The sequence below is a fragment of the Nelumbo nucifera genome, chromosome 6 (assembly GCF_055504915.1).
Source record: "Nelumbo nucifera cultivar China Antique chromosome 6, China Antique-T2T, whole genome shotgun sequence".
In the NCBI taxonomy this organism is placed as follows: Eukaryota; Viridiplantae; Streptophyta; class Magnoliopsida; order Proteales; family Nelumbonaceae; genus Nelumbo; species Nelumbo nucifera.
In genome coordinates, this window is record NC_142654.1 from 34576310 (window position 1) to 34596241 (window position 19932).

Below are 19932 nucleotides of genomic sequence, written 5' to 3' on the forward strand. Positions count from 1 at the left end.
AGTGATACATACAAAACTGATACTGAATATATAACCACCATTGCGAGAATAGGCAACCACATTGGTGATAATCCAATTGAAAAAAATTATACATTTGGGGAGAAAAATAATGACCCAAATCAAGAATGGGGAATAAGAGCGGAAAAACAATTTCAAGTCTAAGGAGGTCTAGAAGACCTCTCAATTATGCTTGAAGTATATTGTCAAGAACAAACAAAGGTTACCATCCCCATTATGCTTGATTTTGTTTTGTTCCTTTTTTGGTAGGGTTGCTGCTCCTTGTATAGTTTTGTGGGTCAGGTTTTATGCCCCTTTTTATGATCATTAATAAAATATTTTTCTTTTTGTTTTTGAAAAGAAAAAAAAAAAACTATAGTATCACCATGCTTACCTATAAACCTAAAATGGATTCGTATTAATCCATTAAGTATCAGAAATTGGACAGAAATAATCTTTTACCTACTTTACATATTAGAATAATGAACTTATGAAAGTGGATGCACATAAGCCACCATTCCTTTCCCATTATGGTAATGAAACGTTCAAATAGTCTGGTCCTTGTTATCTTTTCTTGGCATCAAGTGGTGTGTGTTCAACAAGTTCAAACTATCCTGTGAAGGTCGAAGTACATTGAACAGGAATAAGAAAAGAACAGCTTGTTCTGTTCTGCTATAATTAAGCTTGATCCAAAAATAAACAGAAACCCATGAGACCAAACCCTGGAGATGAAATCCTTGGCAGCATACTTACAAACATCGTTGGCCAGTTGAAGTGAACTAAAGAGACACAAAAGTCCTAAAATTCTCTTCCTTTGGTTCTGCAACTTCCAGACACCTTTAAGAATTTCAGTTTCATTTTCTATCCACCACTGATAAGTATTATTTCTTGATCTTAATACAAGCTTGCAATTTGTGGACTACAGAAGACAAGCACTTCTTCCAAAGTCGCCCTTGACTCATCCCCAAACAAGGACTCTTTCCCATCCTCCCTCTTGGCATATGACAACCCCAATCTGGATTTGGCTTGCGTTAGGTCACCAACACCAGAGTTGGTATCAGGCCCGGCGAACCCACCCATAACAGGTGCCAGCGGAGGGCCGATGATTAGTCCGTCAGCTCCAAATTGGGGTCCTCCTCTGGCATAGTCGAAGAGAGCAGCGCCACTGCCTCCAACCTTGGGCAGGATAATCGGTTGAAGCTCCTCATTGTCTTTCCAATAGAAGAGGAATGCATCAAATGTGTCATAGTAATCGTCGGTGCTCCGGTAACCTTCTGGATTGAAAGCCCCGAACTTGAAAGATTTGTTGGTGTAGCCGATCACCACACAAGGCCCCTTGAAGTCGCTGCAGAGGTGGAAGTTCGTTGCACTAAACCCATCAATGGAGGCCCTGTAACAGCACTTTAGCTCCCTGCCTGCTAACAACCATCATTCCACAACGTTAGAAAACTCACAGACGAAAATCACAGAGACAGACAGACAGAGAGAACCTCGTAAGAACGTCTTGTCTAGCAGAGAGGGGGAGAAGGGAAGATCAATGTCATGGTACTTGGGTTGTGGCCTGTCTTCACTTCTTTTCTTGCCTCTGTTCCAATCAAAGAAGCTTGATGGACTCTTGTTCCACCTCGGGGAGATAGAGTTTGACAGACAAGCCATCCCTGAGAATTGAGATGGCTAAGCTGAATTCATTTTGGGATTTGGAAGATTGGAAAGATTGCGAAGATTACGAAGATGGATGGAAGTTCACCAATGTCCATGTCCCCACAAGGCCATAAAAACATACCTTATCCGTAATTTCAACTCTTTAAAAAGAAATAGTGACATGTGGTGTTCTTCTATTGGGTTGTATTCATCATATATATCAGACCAAACTGTTTCTGAGATCAATTGATGGCAATTAATCAACAGAAAAATCAAATAAATTGATGAGAAATCAAAATATCTTAATAAGGAATCTTCCTGGGCTCGATGGGCTTAGGACCTGAGGCCTAGCCAGAAACTATTGGCCTGATTTATGTTTATCAGACAAAGTAGCCAGAAACATTGGTTGTAGGTCGCTCATTTTCAGAAGCATCTCTTGGGTTTTAGGATCAGCGATCAGGGCCCATTTTCACAAATATTGGTTGCTCTGTTTTATGTTTTTCTTATGTTTCTCTACTTGCCAATGATTTTTATCTTGTTCTTGGGTTTGTTAGTCTTTTCCCAACAATGACGATGATGATGTTTTTACCACTTTACAGGTAAGTGTTTGATTGTATACACTACAGACTGTGTTTAACTATGCATTAAAAGTTTGATTGTATAAATATTAGGAAAAATTTCAGATTAGTATCCTGTGCTTTGGGTATAGTGCCATTTTGGTTCCTGAATTTTAAAAGGTGACTGTTTAGTATCCGAACTTTCAAAATTTAACAATCTAGTACCTGCTATTAATCAGCCTGTTAATCAGCCGTTAAGTGCCATTTAAAAAGACACAAGTATCCTTCAAGCGTTATTTAATTATCTTTATCAACCATCCAAACATTTACAAAAAATGAATAGTCCCAAATCTTTGCCTCTTCTGTTCAGGAAAGTTGGGGTCGCTAACATGCCCGTTGAGATGTAACCACAACTTTCTTGAATAGAAGAGACAAAGATTTGAGACTGTTCATTTTTATCAACACGTGAATGGTTGATAAAGAAAATTAGATGACACTCAAAGGGCATTAGTGTCTTTTCAAATATCATGGCTAGTTAACAGATTGGTTAACGATAGGAACTGGATTGACACATTTTGAAAGTTCTGATACTGAATTGTCACGTTTTAAAATTTGGGAACCAAAGTGGCACTAGGCCCAAAATATAGAGTCTTAATCGGGAACTTTCCCTAAATATTTGTACAACTTTCAAAATTAGAAGCACCCAAATCATTCACCAAAAGAAAACTAAACAGCCAAACACCAAAGTAATTTAACCAATGTAGAATTTACTGGTGAGGCAAAAATTATCAAATAAGAAAAGATTGACATGACAGTTTTTATTGATGGATAAAGAAATCAATCAAAACCAAGTTTCATTAGTTCCTCTAATTCGTTCTGAAAGCTCAAGCTCAATCGTACATAGTCTTCTTATGTACAGAACACAATGGTACCAAAGAGATGGTGCTTTACTGGGTTGGCAGCAATCAGTTTCCAAAACCACCTCCATTCATTCTATTCCCCTGGCATCCAAATGTGGTTGCAGTTCTACAGCATTAACTCTTCTTGGTGGTCTTTCACACGTCACTTTAATCTGCTCTTGTTCTTCACGAGGCTTTACCTCTCTGAATCTTGCTTGCCTTCCTAGTTGTTCAACTTCTTCAATGATAAGACCGAGCCTCGCCACTGTCTCAACTAGCAAAGAAGCAAAGGCAGCAAATGGAAGTGCTTCAGAGAATTCAAAACTCGAAGTCGAGAATTTACTCAGCGCTGGCCTTAACAGTCTCGTCTCTGACTCCCTAGACTGATCAATAACCCGATTAGTTCGCCACTCTAGGAAAGCTGAAGGATCAGTTCTGGCGAAGGATAAGGAAACCCCAGAGTCCTTGGTGGGGTTCTGTTTGGCAACTGTAGCAGCTGTGGTGAGCATGTTTCTGGTTTTGTTACGGCTGGAGCCAAGCAGCAGTCTAGGTTGGGACCTGATGGAACTGTTGAGGTCTTGTAAAGCTTCATGAAGATGATCAGAGAGAACCTCCGGAGAGAAGCAGCGACGTTCCCTAATGCTGTCGGCTAGTTCTATGAGTACCTTCGATACTTCCCTGGCTACTCGGATGCACGGATCTTTGAACAAAGCTCGAACAGAATGTGGGGTCTAGAAATTATCCAAATATCAATGATGGTTCAATGTTCATATGTTAACAAGATTTATATGGTTTATAGAATATAATGGAACAAGTTTATCCATTTTAGTATTGGGTTTTTTATGGATAAAAAAATCAAAGTTATTATATAATTTACCTCAGAATCAAAAGAACATGGGTAAGCAAATTTTATCTAGAAAATATTTACTCAAGTGGCTTTTTGAAAAACGAATAAGGCCTTAAACTCGTTTTGGAAAGAATAAAAACACAAATATATATATATTATAAATACATACAAAATACAAAATTTTTCACTCTACAAATTTATATTTGTAACAAAACAACATATTAAAACAAAATGAAGTCTAATCTCTTAATTAATTACCTGAATTTCTGATTGCAGACATCCGTGTAGAGCCACAGCTGTATGGCCAAAATGTCGAAGAGCAGCTCCCAATTTTACATACTGTTGCCATGGGTAACGATGACAGTGCCTTGAATGCCTTGGCTCCCAACTTGCATGTAGTGCCTAATCCATCCACTCAGAATTAATTGTTATTCTCATTATCTATAACTCAAATACTAATGTTCAATCATCAACACACAATAGGGCAATAGGGCAATAGGGCCCCTTTATTATTAAGTAAATCCTATTATCTAAGAAAATTTTGATCCACTATTTTGGTTCCAAGGTTTATAACTTATAGGCTCTAATATTTACTATATTATGTAATAATAAACAATTCTTTATTAATCATTCATTTCTATAGAAAATCAACATAATGAAAACATAACAGAAACCAAAGATAACTCTTTTGCTCTATATTCTTATCTTGTCATAACTCTTTTCTCCATTATACTTGATCTTGTTCATTTAACAAAATTAAAGAAGGGAAACAACTTTTTCAAACTCCTATCTCTATGAACTCAATCATCGTTCATGTTCTCATCTCCTCATTTAAGTTTGATCAGGTTACCATCAGCGTGATTTGTTATGGGTCCCTTATTTTAACAATTATTTGTTATTTTCTTCATTTTTTTTAACAATCAACTCTTTAATTTTTAAGGTTTTTCGTTTTTCCTTTTAGATACATTATTATTTTTTTTAATAAGGGTGCAATTTGGGCAACCCAACCTGAGCCCTTAAATAACTCAAGCCTAATCCAACTGAGTGGCCCGACTATATATACATATATAGACACATAATTTCCAAATTTAATTGCGGCCGGTTAATCAAACTCAACCGCCTAGCTAAGACCAAGCAAACCTGAGTAAACCAAATTTCATTATGGACTGGGCCTAGAATATAATAAACAGACTACCTTAGGCCCAATAAGAATTGGGCCTAAATTGACATTAAATCCAGCCCAAACTGCCCGCACCCCAATTTCTTTGGATTCAATACTATATTACTATTGTTTCTTTTTTGGGGCTGCAGTAAGCGTCTGTTTGGCATTGATGCCGTTGTTTCAGAAAACGGTGATACATTAGTGTCACATCAGAAAAAACGGTGCCTCAGGAAATGTTAACATATTTGGATCTGTTTTTTCATAAAAAATGGTGCTTCAAGCTACATCTTGGAAATCAAGAAGGTGTAGTTTAGAGCAATTCCAAATTTGATGTTTTCTGAGATTGCAATCGTTGCTGCTACCGAGGACATGATGTGGCAATGATGTGGATTTCTTATAATGGGTACCAATGCTGAAAACAGATATAGAGCACGGGTACCAAACAGAAAGTGTTGCTGTTGCTGCAAGAAACGTCCTACCTGGCAGCAACGTTTCCAAACAGAAAAAAATACAACGTTTTCTCAGAAAACGTGCTTCCAACCCACACATCAGCAGCACCTGCAGCATCAATGCCAAACATATACTAAGATTGATATGTACATGATTTCGGGTACCATAATATTTTTTGTTAAATTTATGATTTTCTGTTTTGTAAAAACTTTTTGCAGTAGGATGCGTCACTGGTCCAACTAATCAGGTCAATGAGGGGTTGAAAACATTAGTAAGTTCATGATTTATCTTATCCCATGAAGACTAATTAAGCCTGCATCTGGCCTTCCTTATTTTAATGACTTTTCTCCTTTTTGCAGTAAAAATGCCCCTATGAACACGAAGTTTTTAACAGCCTTAACCAAATGCAGCCTAAAAGAACAGAGGATGATAACACACTTTAGTGCTAACTAGGCCTTATTAAATTTAAATATATAAACCAGGGAAGAGAAAAGAATTACTAGGGTCTCATCACTGGATTTGGAGTCCAAAACTTCCTTATACCCATTGTAAATGTGATCCTCTGATGATTCCTCGTTGTCTTCAACAGCTTTAATCTCCTCATCTTGGAAGTATTCCTTAACACAAGCTGCACAGTAAACCCTCATAAGCTCATGGATAGTAATACAATGATGGTTTCTCGATGGGAATTAATTGCATAGTGTGACATTCTGGGCCCGTTCGTTTTTCAGGTTTTGAAAGGGGGAAAAGTAAGTGAGATTTTAGTTTATTGACAGAGATACCCATGTTTTTTTCTTAGATTTATATGGGGTCTATGGTTTCTGTATGAAGACCTGGCAAAAAGTTGACTCAACCCGCAAATCCGACCCAATCCAACCTGAAAAAACAGGGTTAGGGTCTCATATTTAGCTACATGAATGGGAGAATGATTCGACCAGACCCAACTCAAAAAAAACTGGGTTGGGTTGAATTGGGTCATGGGTCAACCTGCTGACCCGATTGTCAGGTCTAATTGGGACTATTTATGCTTTGTTAGAAGTTTACACTCTTTAATTTTTTCTATTTAGTCTTTACTCTTTATTGTTTACTCTTTGAATTGTTAAATGTTCAAGTTTTTTTTTTTATTTTATATTTGGAATTTTAAGGTTAATTTCTTTAATTTTGGCATTTTTCATATATTTTTTCTTTATGTTTTTAAATTTCAGTTATTTTTGGGATGACCCGAATTGACCCATGGGTCAACCCTAAACCTGACCCAAATCAACCCGAAGTGTCTTGACCCAACCCGAACCCGACCCACACAACCCATTTGCCTGGTCTATCTGTAGGTATCACTTACCTAGGTAAATGATAATCTCCCACATGGGTAAGTAATTTTATACTTGGATAGAACAAAAATGCCCCTTTTAATAATGGTTTTTTTATGATTAAAACAATCATGAACATGGATAAATAGTAGCTTCTTGAAAAAAGGAATGGGGTCTCTATGTATATAGCTGCAACTACTTAATTAGCTGCACATTAAGAGGGAGGGGGGGGGCAATGAGTTTGTGCTTCTCAAGTTTTAATTTCCAATTTTGTGTAGAATTGCTATATATTCACATACCTTCTATTGATCTGGCTAGCCCTTCAAGCTTCAACACAATGGAATTATGGAGATCTTCTCGAGACCAGTTTGGAAAAATCAGACTCATGAAAAGGCAGATAACACAACCGATCGCGATGGTATAGAAGCGTTCGTGTGCGATGCGGAATACATTATGAACCCGGTAGCTTGACACCGTTATTAGATTGAAGGTTAAGAGGAATATCACAACACCATAGTCGTAGTTCTTCTTTATATTTGGAAAGAACCTCATGTATGTAGCTGCAGCACCTGCACAATACTTTCCACTTATAATTAGGGTATTAAAGCTTACTGTGAGTACTGCATATTTACACAGAATTCATGAACTACAATGGTCAAGGCTCTAAGTTTCTTGTCAAAATAGAGAAATAATACCGATCAGAAAGACTGCAAATCCGATGAAAACAGCTCGGAATATGTGGCTCGACTCATTTGCAATATATTCAATGAAAAAGGCTAACGACCCGGCACAGAGAGTCCCAACTCCTCTATTCAGTCCTTTGCACAGAGTTGCCCCTAAGATTTATACCAAAAGGAACCATTAGATTATCAGCCAAACTTATAAGAGTTCCCACTCACAAGTCACAAGCAGTAGTAGAACTTACCAGCAGTGAACTCAAGCACCACAACCACAGTCATGACAGCCCAGATTGCATTTTGTCCAACTCCTTTAAACAGTGGCTCCATCAGATATAGAAAGGAGACTAGCGTCAACGCCAACCCAACTTTCAAAGAGTGAATGACTCTCCGTGGATCTTCTCGACCAACCCTCCATATCTTTCGCCACAACAAACCTAGTGATCTTCTCATCTTCGTCAAAGCTATCTCTATCTCTAGACGGATTTGCTTGATCTTCGCTTCATTGTTTTCTTCCCTGAAAACTTCATTTCCAGAATTCTCCATGCCTGCATCACTAGAGAGTTTCGGGTCTGTGTTTGGCTATGGCTCAAGGTAATTCTGCAGAGGAGCTTTAATTGTTCTCGGTGGGTTTTAAATTCAGTTAAGGTAACGTGCCATGACAGAGGAGGTAGGAAACAAATTGTGATTCCATTGGTGGCCAGTGGGGATTGGAGGCCTTGGACTGTTATATGAATCTCCTCTCTCTGTGAGAGGCAGGTGTTCCTTTATATATATCTCTGCTTTAATGGAAAGACCTAAAAATTGTTGCGTCGTTCACATGCGCTGCATTAAAGTGAAGGTAGATGTGAGAATCTGTCGTTTTCAGAAGTTTTGAAAGTCAAACTTCACCAAGAAAAATGTTGGTGACAAACCATTTAATTGGAGACGGAGAGGTGTACATAAAATATAGATTAGAGGTTTCTACAATCTACTGGTACTTGATTTATGGACTGATATTCAAGGATTGGTTGCATGTTGTTAATACCTGTATTTAAGGTTTTTAAAATCGAACCGGACAACGAATCGTTCAGGGTCTGGTTTTTGGATCGAATAGTTTGATCGTTCGAATTGAACAGACACCTTGTTCTGATAATAAATTAAAAAATAAAAAAAATGGTCAAAACGGTTGTTTAGATTAACGGTTTGAATAGTTCAACCACCCAAGTCAATGGTATGTTGACTAAATTAACAGTTTTTGGCCAGTTTTGGGTGAAACAGAATTGATCAGGTGATCGGTTCCCGATTTTTTTCATTCTGACCGTCCCATCTGGCCTGATTTTGAAAACATTGCTTATAACTCATACAACTAGAAATCCTTTTTCTTTTCTTTTATGTGTGTATATATTACGTTACAATGCTTTGAGAATTGGGACCCACATTGAATGGAAAAGACCCAATTCATGAATTGACCAGTTGAGTTGTGGTTTGGCTAGTTTGATATATAGATGGATAAATAGAATAATCCCTTCCGTAGGATTGGGGGTAAGGCTCGGTTGAGAGGTGGTCTCTTTGAAAGACGAAGAAGAAGCCTCTCAGAGGAGTGAAGATCTTTTGATAAAGGGGTGAAGAGGTGAGAGAGTTGTGGGGAACCCGAGAGCATCCGTAACAAATGCTTGGGACCCAATGATATCCAACATGAGAAGGACCCTCTATTTATGGAGAAGGTCCCAAGATCCTAAAAGGTAGGAGATGAGGATATTCGCTCCGTATCGGGGAAGGGAATATTTGGCTTGTTGGCAATCATTTGATGCACTACTAGAGTATCTTCACATGTCCCATGAAGATATTCTCAAGGATCGGCTTTCCTTATCCTCAAGATCTTTCATTACTCACGTGTACTACTACCCTTTTGCGTGCCATGACTAATCCTACATGGAAATGATAATGTCATCATCCAAAGGCCGGTATTTCGTCAATGCCTTATGGCGGTTCGCAAAGTGCTTTGCTGTCGTGGGTTCGCATGTGTCTGGACACGCACGAGCCTTGCTATGGGCTCGGCCTACTATCCTTCCCGACTCGCTATCCGAAACGGGTTCGCAAGCGGTGAGTTCATCGCAGGTCATGGTGGGTATGGCTTCAACGTGCACTCAAGTGTACTTGGGTCTTTTGGACGAGTCTTTCTGAGGTTTGTTTAGGGTTGGGCGTTGATTGGATTCGGTAGACCACGAGTTTGTCACATCTTTGCTTAACATGTTGCGAGTTCATCACAGAGATGGTGATGAACCGTGGGTTCATCGTAGCGTGGGGGTTAATTGTAAGCTGCTTGTAAGTGCTTCTATGGCGTTATTCTTAGCATCTGGGTGTTTTTTGAGGGTTTGAGTGAGTTGTACATACCTACATTAGCCCCCCTGCCTATTGGTAATTGGGAGCTTATCGATAAGCATATTGCCCCTGTTGTTTTTGAGTTTTGCCGTAATTTTGCCTTTGTGTGTTGGGTCTTGCGTTTTTTCCTACTTTGTGGTTTTGTATAAATCGCATGTACCTTGTGCTCATGTTTGGTGGCTCATTATGCTCTAAGGCTTAGCCCCTATCTTTTGGTGATTTGTTTTGTGGCAACAGTCAGTGTTGTTCGTTAGTGGTATGTTTTAGCCCCCTTGACTGATGGAAGGAAATCGCCAAAAGACACTATATACTTTGGTGTATGGTCATGGCCTTTCAGCATTAGGTGGTTGTTGTCGTCGTTTGTTCGTAATGGGTATCCATGCGGGCACTGGGCCGATGGCGAAGTAATGCATCCGTGATCATTGTTTCACATATCTAATGTGATGGATACCCTATGCGGCCCTGGGTGATTAGTGTTGCAGTGACGGCTTGAACTACGTCATTACATCTAGATATTTACTTGTTAGTAACCCGTCTTTTCAAGGGATAGAATTAATTACCTATCCTAAGCTGCTTTTGGCGACGGTTTGACTAGATGAGTCTTTTCAAGTCTCCTACTACTGGGCCGTAGGGTGTGTATAAAAGGGTGCAGTGTGTCCTATTTCGTATCACTGTTTGTGCAATCTCTCTTTCCTATTTTGGTGTATCTTCTATTTTGCTATTTTTGGTTGGAGATGGCTCTTAATCGAAACGATGCACAGATGGTCGTTAATGAATCTGTGGGTTCTATTTCATTGTCTCCAACAGGGTCGGCCTTGTTTGGAGTATGCCATGGTTCATCAGCTGCTTAGGCGGCATTGTGAGGAGAATTCCATCGCCCCCTTGGGGTATGAACCTGTCAACGGGGTTCCTGTCCGGGTGACAGGTTTCTAGTAACAAGGGAAGTGGCAAGTTTTGCACAAGCAGCTATTCGATTTGGCTGGCTGCCTCCATCGAGTTGCCCTCCGTCTGTTAGACAGTGTATGCCCTTAGCTCCAATCAGATTGATGTACATTTGACATTTATTGTAAATGAATAAAAGTATATAATTGATTCATGTTATATCTGGTGTGTTTCTGTGCAATACCCTTAAACTAGACACTTGTGAGACTCGTGTTAGTTTAGAATCTTCACAACCGTTGGATAGACCTATGAAGGTTTATCCTGCCAAGGCTAACACTAATGTGCTGCCAAGAAGGTTGGGGTGGCTTGTCTCAGCTACCAGGGTGAGACCTGAAGCACATGTAGTGTGGGTTTGATTGAAACTCTAAACTGGACCATTTTCTAGTTATGCCATGGACCTTGGAGACAGATGGGAAAAACTGAAAATTTACACCCGACCCCTAGACTCGATTATGATACTGCATTAGGTGTTGGATTGGGCTATTTTTGATATGCCAATCAGTAGATCCTTAGAGGGGGTCAAAACCTGGGTATGTTGGAGTAGTCTGAGAATTCATTTGAGTGGGCGATCATAGTGATAGAATCAACCCCTTTGTCGGACAAAGTGAATGATCGGGGAATGCACTCTCTCTGATAGAAACCTAAACTGCCGGCAGTTGATTTCAAACTTGTTGAGATTTGTTTTTGCAATTTATATAGAGATGTACATATATATTATGGCTTTACAAAATGTTTGCAAAAATGTTTTAATTCCCAGGATCCTTGTGAGTAGAGAGTGCAACACTATACCTTGCAATTAAGGGAGAGGTATTCTCTTGTCGGGCAGTGTTTGATCGTTATGGGTTGAGAGGTTAAGTGTAAGATCATTTAGGGTTATACCTGATGGGCTAATCTCACATAGGCCTTCATAAGGTGGTTGGACTCAATGACCACTTAGTGTAAATGTTGGGCCTACTAAGAACCCATATTGATGGGCTCAGGGGTTCATTGTCTTCAGCAGTGAATTCGGCTAGGCCTTGTAACAGAAGCTAGGATGAACCGATATGACTTTTGTGGAGATCAATGCTAGGGTCCCATGCCATACAAAGAGAGCCAAACTAGCTAGCATTTAAAAGGGAAAGTGAGCCATATGACTTAATGGGCTTAAAGCCCATTTTGAACGGGGCTTAAGTGATTTAATTAAATAGGGCGAATTAAGGTTTATAATCTGATCAAGATCAACTACAGGATAAGATAAGTCTTATCAACTTAAGAGTCCAGATCCAAATACAGATTTGGATCAAGAAACTCCTTCCTAATTGGATTAGAAAGTTGATCGTAAAGGGGTTATAAATAAGGGGCAAATTGCTCAGTAGGTGAATTCTTCTTTTGTAGTTTTCTCCCTCAGCTCTTGCCGCCCCTACCCAGTTCGATCTCCATTCTTGGAATTGATCAAGATTCGATCTTGATATTGTTTCTTGCTGGAAGAAACAATCTGAAGTTGTGTTCACAACCCCTTGCATGATTTTTGCTGAAGAATTAGGGTTCTTGCTAAAGAACCTCCTTGTTGATCCTACCTCACCATAAGTTGTGTCATCTTCAGTGGAGGTGAGTTTTGGTGACCTCTTTGGGCATGAACACCTACATAGAGAGTTACTTACATTCTGTATCAGATATACCCCCTCTTTCTTTTGGTTTCAGATCTGGTCCAGTTTGTTTCAAGAAAGAACATTGAAAAATGTAGTTTTTCTAAATTAGGGAATATGATTCCCGGATAGGAGAAAGAAAATTTTGAAAATTCGCCCAGCCACCCTACATGGTTCGGCCATCCATATGATGGATCTTCCATCCCTTCACCGTCATCATTGGGCATTGAATATGCTCGCAACGGTGATGTTGGAGATTATGAACCTCCCTCACGACCAAATGTCATGGCCGGTCCTCATGCAGTGACTGAGGACTTGCGAGAGTTTATCGACAATCGGTTTTTATGTCGTAGAGATTGAGGAACACATCATTCTATTGGCGCACGTATTCTGGAGGGCTAGGCTTGGGGACTCGTCGTTGGTTTACGATCTCTAGTGGACGTGCGTCGTCATGTGGAGGCAGCGGAAGCAAGGTTGTCTGAAGCTACAAGAAGCCTTGCAGCCCTCGAGGCGCAGTGTACTCATCAATGTCGAATGGTAGAAGAGTGTGAGGCGGAGATAGGTGAGCTCATAGCGTATGCGGCTCGGGAACCTCTGCTTGGGGACATAGAAGCAACGAGAAACGAGTGGACTGCTCCGTGAATACTATATTTTGTTTGTCATATATTTTTTGTAATGATGTAAAGCAATTTTTTTGGAATGAAATCAAAGAGTTTTTTATGTAGTCCAGTTTGTTTAATTTACTGTCTTTGTATTGTGTGTGGTGGGGGAGTGGCTTTAGTATGGGTTTGATCGGATTTCGTGGTCTCGGCTTCACTAACCAATATGTATATGGTTATTATGCCATTAGTCCTTATCGGATTACTAACGTATCGAGGCGGACAGAGCATGTGGGTGAGGGCCTTTTGTGTTGGGCGGTCAAATCACTACTTTGTTTACCTTGATATCGAGAGTACATGATTTGGTTGAATGATGCATTTGGTATTCGATTAGGACGAGGAGTTTGTTTTAGGGACATCCACGTGGCGCTCACTAGTGGTAGCCTATCAATTGTTGTTTCGAAATCATTGCAGTTCAAATGTACGTGTGGGCAAATTCGATATTTGATACAATTTGGTGGGGGTTACTCACGTGGTGATTCATTTAAATTAAATGTGCGTCACTGTCCTGCTCTGGGAAGGATATTTGGGTAATTTTATTTGCTTTCTTATCTGCTAAGCATCATTTCGGGTACTGCGCAGATGTCTCATCGTCTTCTTCGGCATCGTTTGGTTCCTGCGTGTGCAGAAGTGGGAGGTCACTATAAAGTGTGAAAGAGTGACCGCTTTGTATCTTCTTCAGCTCTTGTTGTTATCTGTGCTTTTAATCTTGAGGTTCTGTTGAAAGGCTCTTTTCCTTCCTTCTCGCTTTCTGTTTTCAATGTTTACTCCATCTATTTTCATGGCCGCTCGTCAAGGAAGTCCTAATTCCTTCTTTACTGGCTTCATTAGGCAAGTCGACACCACATCGTTATTGGTAGAGAAGGAGGTGGCCATGGCCATTGATGGTGGGAGGGACTTCTAGCCTCCTGTGCCTGTGTCGCAAGGCAAAGGTGGCTCTTTTGATGTCATCACCGACACAGAGTTAGTGTGCCTTTGCGACACCACGAAGGTTCCTATGTCGTACAAGTGTCAAGAGCCTCGGACCGATGCTTTGAGGTTTCCCACCAACTATACTGATGGTTGATAATGATAGTAACAACAAATACTGTAAAAAAAAATAAGATAGAAAAAAACAGAGTAGAACTTGATTGAACGAGAGAAAGGTTTTGTAGTATTCTGATTTTTCTCTCTGATGTATCGAACCAGTACAGAGGTCTATTTATACTAGATGAAGTCGGTTGAAGGTGAACCGACTTACATTGGACTTGGGCTGACATTAATTACCTTGGGAGAAGAATCGACAGACCTTGGGAATTAACTAGATTTGGAAGATGCAACGAGTTACACTGGAATGAAACAAAAACATTGAAAATAGATTATCTTTACTGATCTTCAAGAGAGTTCATTTAACGACTTCTGAAAATGTGTACCAACATTTAATACTCCTCCTTGGTGCACATTTCAGCAACTCCAATCATGTCTCGTAACAATTCGAACTTGCCTTTTGGTAGAGCCTTTGTGAATATGTCAGCTAACTGTTCTTCAGTTTTGCAATGTTTGAACTCTATTTCTTTGTTTCCTTCTGCTTCTCTGATAAAGTGATACTTGATGCCAATATGTTTGGTTTTGCTGTGAAATATGGGATTCTTTGCCATTGCAATAGCAGATTTGCTATCGCAGTAGATTTCAGTAGCACCATCTTGTGGTTCTCCCATGTCATCAAATATTCTTTTGAGCCATATAGCTTGGCTCGTTGTTATTGCTGCTGCAATATATTATGCTTCAGCTGATGATTGGGCAACAGTTGCTTGCTTCTTTGAAGCCCAAGAAAATATCCCTGATCCAAGTGTGAAAGCATAACCAGATGTGCTTTTCATGTCATCAACCGAACCTGCCCAGTCATTGTCAGTGTAGCCAATGAGCTTAGAGTCATGTGTGACTCTATACCAAATTCCATAGCTCTTTGTACCTTGCAAATACCTTAGTATTCTTTTAGCTGCTCCATGGTGGACTTGACTTGGATTCTACATGAATCTTGATAGTAGACTAACTGCATACATGATGTCTGGTCTTGTAGTAGTTAAATAGAGAAGACTTCCAATCATACTTCGAAATTGTGATTCATTTGCCTTAGGTGAGCCATCTTCCTTTTTGTATGCTTTAGTGTTGTCTAATGGAGTGGAGACTGTTTTGCACCCCTCCATTTTGAATTTCTTCAAAAGAGTTTTTGTATACTTCTTTTGTGAGATGAATGTCCCTTCTTCTTCTTGAGATATTTCAATTCCAAGAAAGTAGTGCATTAGGCCTAAATCAGTTATCTCAAAAGTCTTCATCATGTCTTCTTTAAACTTCTTGACCATCTTCTCATTATTTCCAGTATAAATGAGATCATCAACATATAAAGAAACAATGAGAGTGTCATTTGTACCTTGAGTCTTGATGTAGAGTGTTGGCTCACTATAGCTCCTCCTGAATCCTTGCTCCAAGAAGTAATTGTCGATTCTGCTGTACCAAGTTCGCGGAGCTTGTTTTAAGCCATATAATGCCTTCTTTAATCTGAGAACTTTGTCTTCTTGTCCTTGCACCATGAACCCTTGAGGTTACTCCACATAGATTTCCTCCTTAAGATAGCCATTGAGGAATGCAGATTTCACATCAGGTTGAAAAGTTTTCCATTTCTTCTGTGCAGCAAGTGCTATCAATGCTCTGATTGTGTCAAGGCGAGCAACTGGAGCAAATGTCTCATTGTAGTCGATACCGTATTGTTGTGAGTATCCTTTGACAACTAGCCTTGCTTTAAGTTTCTGGATTGAGCCATCTGAGTTAAGCTTTGTCTTGTAGACCCACTTAACTCCAATAGTGTCTTTGTCTTGTGGACGATCCACAAGTTCCCAAGTCTCATTTTTTTCAATCATTTTTATCTCTTCATTCATAGCTTTTCTCCATTTTTCTTCCTTAAATGCTTCTTCAAAGCTTTTTGGTTCTATGATCATCAAGTTGCATGCCTCATATATTTCTGTTAAGGATTTAGTTCACCTTGGTGGTGAGTCCGGAGTAGACTGTGAAGCTTGTTCCGGTTCTGATTGTGTTGGCGAACTGATTTGATCACGATCTTCTTCAATTATTTGACTTGGTAATAGAGGCAAGTTGATAGTCTTTCTTTCAACTTCTTTTGTCTCCCAATTGTATGCAGCATCTTCGTCAAAGCTTATGTCTCGACTGATTATGAGTTTTTCTTTCCTTAAGCTATAGACTCGATAGCCTTTTGATTGAGTGCTATAGCCTAAGAAAATTCCTTTCTCAGTCTTCTCATCCAGTTTGCCTCTTTTCTCTTGTGGGACATGTGTGTAGCATATGCATCCGAAAACTCTGAGATGCTTTGCTGATGGTTTTTGCCCACTCCAAGCTTCAATTGGTGTCCTATCTTGCACAGCTTTAGTAGGACATCTGTTGAGCAGATAGACAGCAGTGCTTACTGCCTCTGCCCAGAAAATTTTGGGAAGACCTTTTTCTATGAGCATGGCTCTTGCAGTCTTCATAACAGTTCTGTTTTTTCTTTCGGATACTCCATTCTGTTCTGGAGTGTACCTGACTGTAAGTTGATGCTCCATGCCTTCATCTTCACAGAACTTGTTGAGTTCATTAGAGGTATATTCTTAGCCTCTGTCACTTCTTATGGTCTTGATGTTGTGACCACTTTGCTTCTCAACACGGGCTTTGAATTTTTTAAAAATATCGAAAACCTGCGATTTTTCTCACAAGAAATAAACCCATGTCATTCTAGTATAATCATCAATGAAGAGGATGAAATACCTGTTTTGATTATTTGATGGAGTACGCATTGGACCACAAACATCTGTATGAATTAACTCCAATGGTGCTTTGGCTCTCCAAGCTTTGCTGGATGGGAAGGGTTGTCGATGTTGTTTTCCGAGCATACACCCTTCACAGACATTGTTGAACTCCTTGATGGCTGGTAGGTCACGCATCATGTTCTTCTGCTGAAGAATCCTTAATCCATGGAAATTATAGTGTCCGAATCTTCTATGCCATAGCCACGACTTGTCCACTTGTGCTTGCATTGCGATATAACTTGCATCTTTCCATTGAATGGGAAAGCACCTGTTTTCTGTCATTTTTGTTTTTGCAATTTCAAGGGATTTGTCTTGCTTATCATAGATTGTGCAAGAGTTTCCCTCAAAACGTAGAGAGTAGCCTCTTTCTATCATTTGGCCCACACTAAGTAGATTTTGATCAATGTTAGGGACCAAAAGTACATCATTTATGTATTTCTTGCCTTGTTTGGTGTCAACAACAATGGTGTCTTTGCCGGTTGCTTCCATGAAGTCGCCATTACCAATTTTGACTTTTGTCTTGATTTTATCAAGGCTATGGAAGATGCTTTCATTTTTAGTCATGTGATTACTACACCCACTGTCAAGATACCAAGTATCATTTTTTTCTTCTATTGCAGAATGACAAGCATAAAAGAGATTATTTTCCTCATCTTTCTTTTATGAAAAATTAGCTTGATGGGTTTTTTTGAATCTACAAACTTTTTCAACATGGCCAAATTTTTTACAGTTTTGGCACTGTGGTTTTCCTTTAAACTAGCAATCTTTTTCCAAGTGATTTCTCTTCTTGCAAATACCACATGAAGAAAACTTGTCATTATTTTCTTTTGGTTTTCCTTGTGACTTTCTTCCATCAACTTTTGGTTTATGAGGCCGCAGATTAACTTTAGACTGAAAAGCAGATTCAACCGAATTTTCATTCTGCATGTCACGCCTATTTTCATATGTCTCGAGAGAGCCCATCAATTCTGTTGGTGATAGTGTTTCTAGATCCTTTGTTTCTTCTATCACCGAAATTATTTGATCATATCTCTCTGTGCAAGAGATTAGATTTTTTTCGACTATTTTCTTGTCAGAAATAGCCTCCCCATAAGCTCTCATTTGATTTACTATTCCTTTTATTCTAGAATAGTAATCTTTTGTAGTCTCATTATCCTTCATCTTAATATTTTCAAAATCCCTTCTAAACTTCTGCAATTTAACAGTGCGTACCTTGACAGATCCTTGGAACTCCTCTTTCAGTGTATCCCATGCTTCTTTTGCAGTTGATGTGCCCATGATTCGAGGAAATATCTCTTCAGCCATTGCTTGCTGTAAGCAGAATAGTGCTTGACAATCCTTTTGTTGATTTTTTTCATAGATCTTTTGACTTGCTGAAAGAGTAGAGGTGTCTTCAGTAATGCAGAATCCTTCCTCAACGATTCTCCATAAACTTTGTGACTGAAAATAGGTCTTCATTTTGATAGACCAGAAGTCATAGTTTTCTCCATTGAAGATTGGAAGAGAAAAGGTGGAACGATTGGCTTCTGCACACATTGTTTAGAAGAACTCACGCCCAAGAGATTTGATCGAACGTGCTCTGATACCATTGATGGTTGATAATGATAGTAACAACAAATATTGTAAAAAAAAATAAGAGAGAAAAAAACAGAGTAGAACTTGGTTGAACGAGAGAAAGGTTTTGTAATATTCTGATTTTTCTCTATGATGTATCGAACCAGTACAGAGGTCTATTTATACTAGATGAAGTCGGTTGAAGGTGAACCGACTTACATTGGACTTGGGCTGACATTAATTACCTTGGGAGAAGAATCGACAGACCTTGGGAATTAACTAGATTTGGAAGATGCAACGAGTTACATTGGAATGAAACAAAAACATTGAAAATAGATTATCTTTACTAATCTTCGAGAGAGTTCATTAAATGACTTCTGAAAATGTGTACCAACATTTAATAATACTGCTTGGACACAATATATTCTCGAGAATCCCATGTATTGCCGAATGCTACAAGATGCCAAGCTCCTTAGGTTTGTGGATTGCTACACCGCTCTCCGAGGTCGGGAAGGTGTGAAGTATGTAGGGCACCTCCTGAGTCATTGGTGTTCTCGTACGCATACCTTTGTGGGTGCATTTGGCGAATTCACTATCATAGTGGAGGATGTGGCAGCATTGTTAGCACTGCCAGTTGGGGGTGCGGTGTCCACCAGCACTTACAGCATGTCGAATCCGTCCCTTCAGAGTTGAGAGAATTGGGTGAAGAACTTCTTGGGGAAGTTCTCCCTTACAAGGCATTGGTGGACCAATCCACCTCTCGGGGTAAGATGCCATTAGATCAATGGATGCAATATTGGTTCGAGAGCCATGGTGGCAGAGATGTTATAGTGCGAGGTGCGGACTCACAGTGTCATCTTGCCACGTACATCCTCTATCTGACCTCACATTTCCTATTCCCAAGGGTACTTGATTATGGTCTCCGTACCGTCCTGGTCCCCCTAGTCGTCCTTGCTGCCAGCGGGCATCAATTTATGTTGGCATCTATGTTCCTTGGGTATTTATACGAGCAGCTGGATGACACTATATAGCAACTTAATGACCCCAGCAACAAGAGGCGCAAAAGCTATATTTTCACAGCCTTTATTTGGATGTTCATATGTGAGCGGTTTGAGGTCAACGTGAAGCCACAGTCTCTGCACCCTTTCCATCTACATATTGCTATCCTAAATGGTGATGAATCGGAGGAAAAGGTCTTTGAGGTCTATAGGGGGAAATGATGGCTCCAAGCGAAAAGGCACAAAAGCTTCAAAATGAATTAGCTAGAAGTTGGCCTCCTTGGACAGTTACATGTGGAGGCCGTATGCGCAGACAATGCGACACTCTGTGCCGTTCTGCATTGGCATGCCTGTCCCCGAGGGTGGGGATAATCAGTGTGCTCTTAACGTGGGAACTACTACCACAAGTATGGCGCG

The 19932-nt window shown here is 39.7% G+C and overlaps 3 protein-coding genes across 4 annotated transcripts; all 3 read right to left on the reverse strand.

Annotated features, from left to right (window-relative positions):
• Positions 1-641: 641 nt before the first annotated feature.
• Positions 642-1786, reverse strand: LOC104606460 (TLDc domain protein). Its single transcript, XM_010271678.3, has 2 exons — positions 1488-1786; positions 642-1412 (listed from the first exon to the last, which is right to left on the reverse strand). Exons 1-2 carry the CDS (start codon positions 1651-1653, stop codon positions 892-894), a joined length of 687 nt encoding a protein of 228 aa, XP_010269980.1. The 5' UTR covers positions 1654-1786; the 3' UTR covers positions 642-891.
• Positions 1787-2811: 1025 nt separating this feature from the next.
• On the reverse strand, positions 2812-8261 carry LOC104606461 (aluminum-activated malate transporter 12-like). 2 transcript variants are annotated; one of them, XM_088890309.1, is made up of 7 exons: positions 7786-8261; positions 7556-7696; positions 7160-7429; positions 6054-6181; positions 5583-5661; positions 4200-4343; positions 3579-3825 (listed from the first exon to the last, which is right to left on the reverse strand). In XM_088890309.1, exons 1-7 carry the CDS (start codon positions 8081-8083, stop codon positions 3731-3733), a joined length of 1155 nt encoding a protein of 384 aa, XP_088746435.1. In that variant the 5' UTR covers positions 8084-8261; the 3' UTR covers positions 3579-3730. The 2 variants fall into 2 exon arrangements, with proteins under 2 accessions (XP_010269981.1, XP_088746435.1); XM_010271679.3 differs by lacking the exon at positions 5583-5661 and having other exon boundaries at positions 2812-3825.
• A 9458-nt stretch (positions 8262-17719) lies between these two features.
• LOC148790758 (uncharacterized) lies at positions 17720-18499 on the reverse strand. Its single transcript, XM_088890350.1, has one exon. It carries the CDS (start codon positions 18497-18499, stop codon positions 17720-17722), a length of 780 nt encoding a protein of 259 aa, XP_088746476.1.
• Between the last annotated feature and the right edge of the window lie 1433 nt (positions 18500-19932).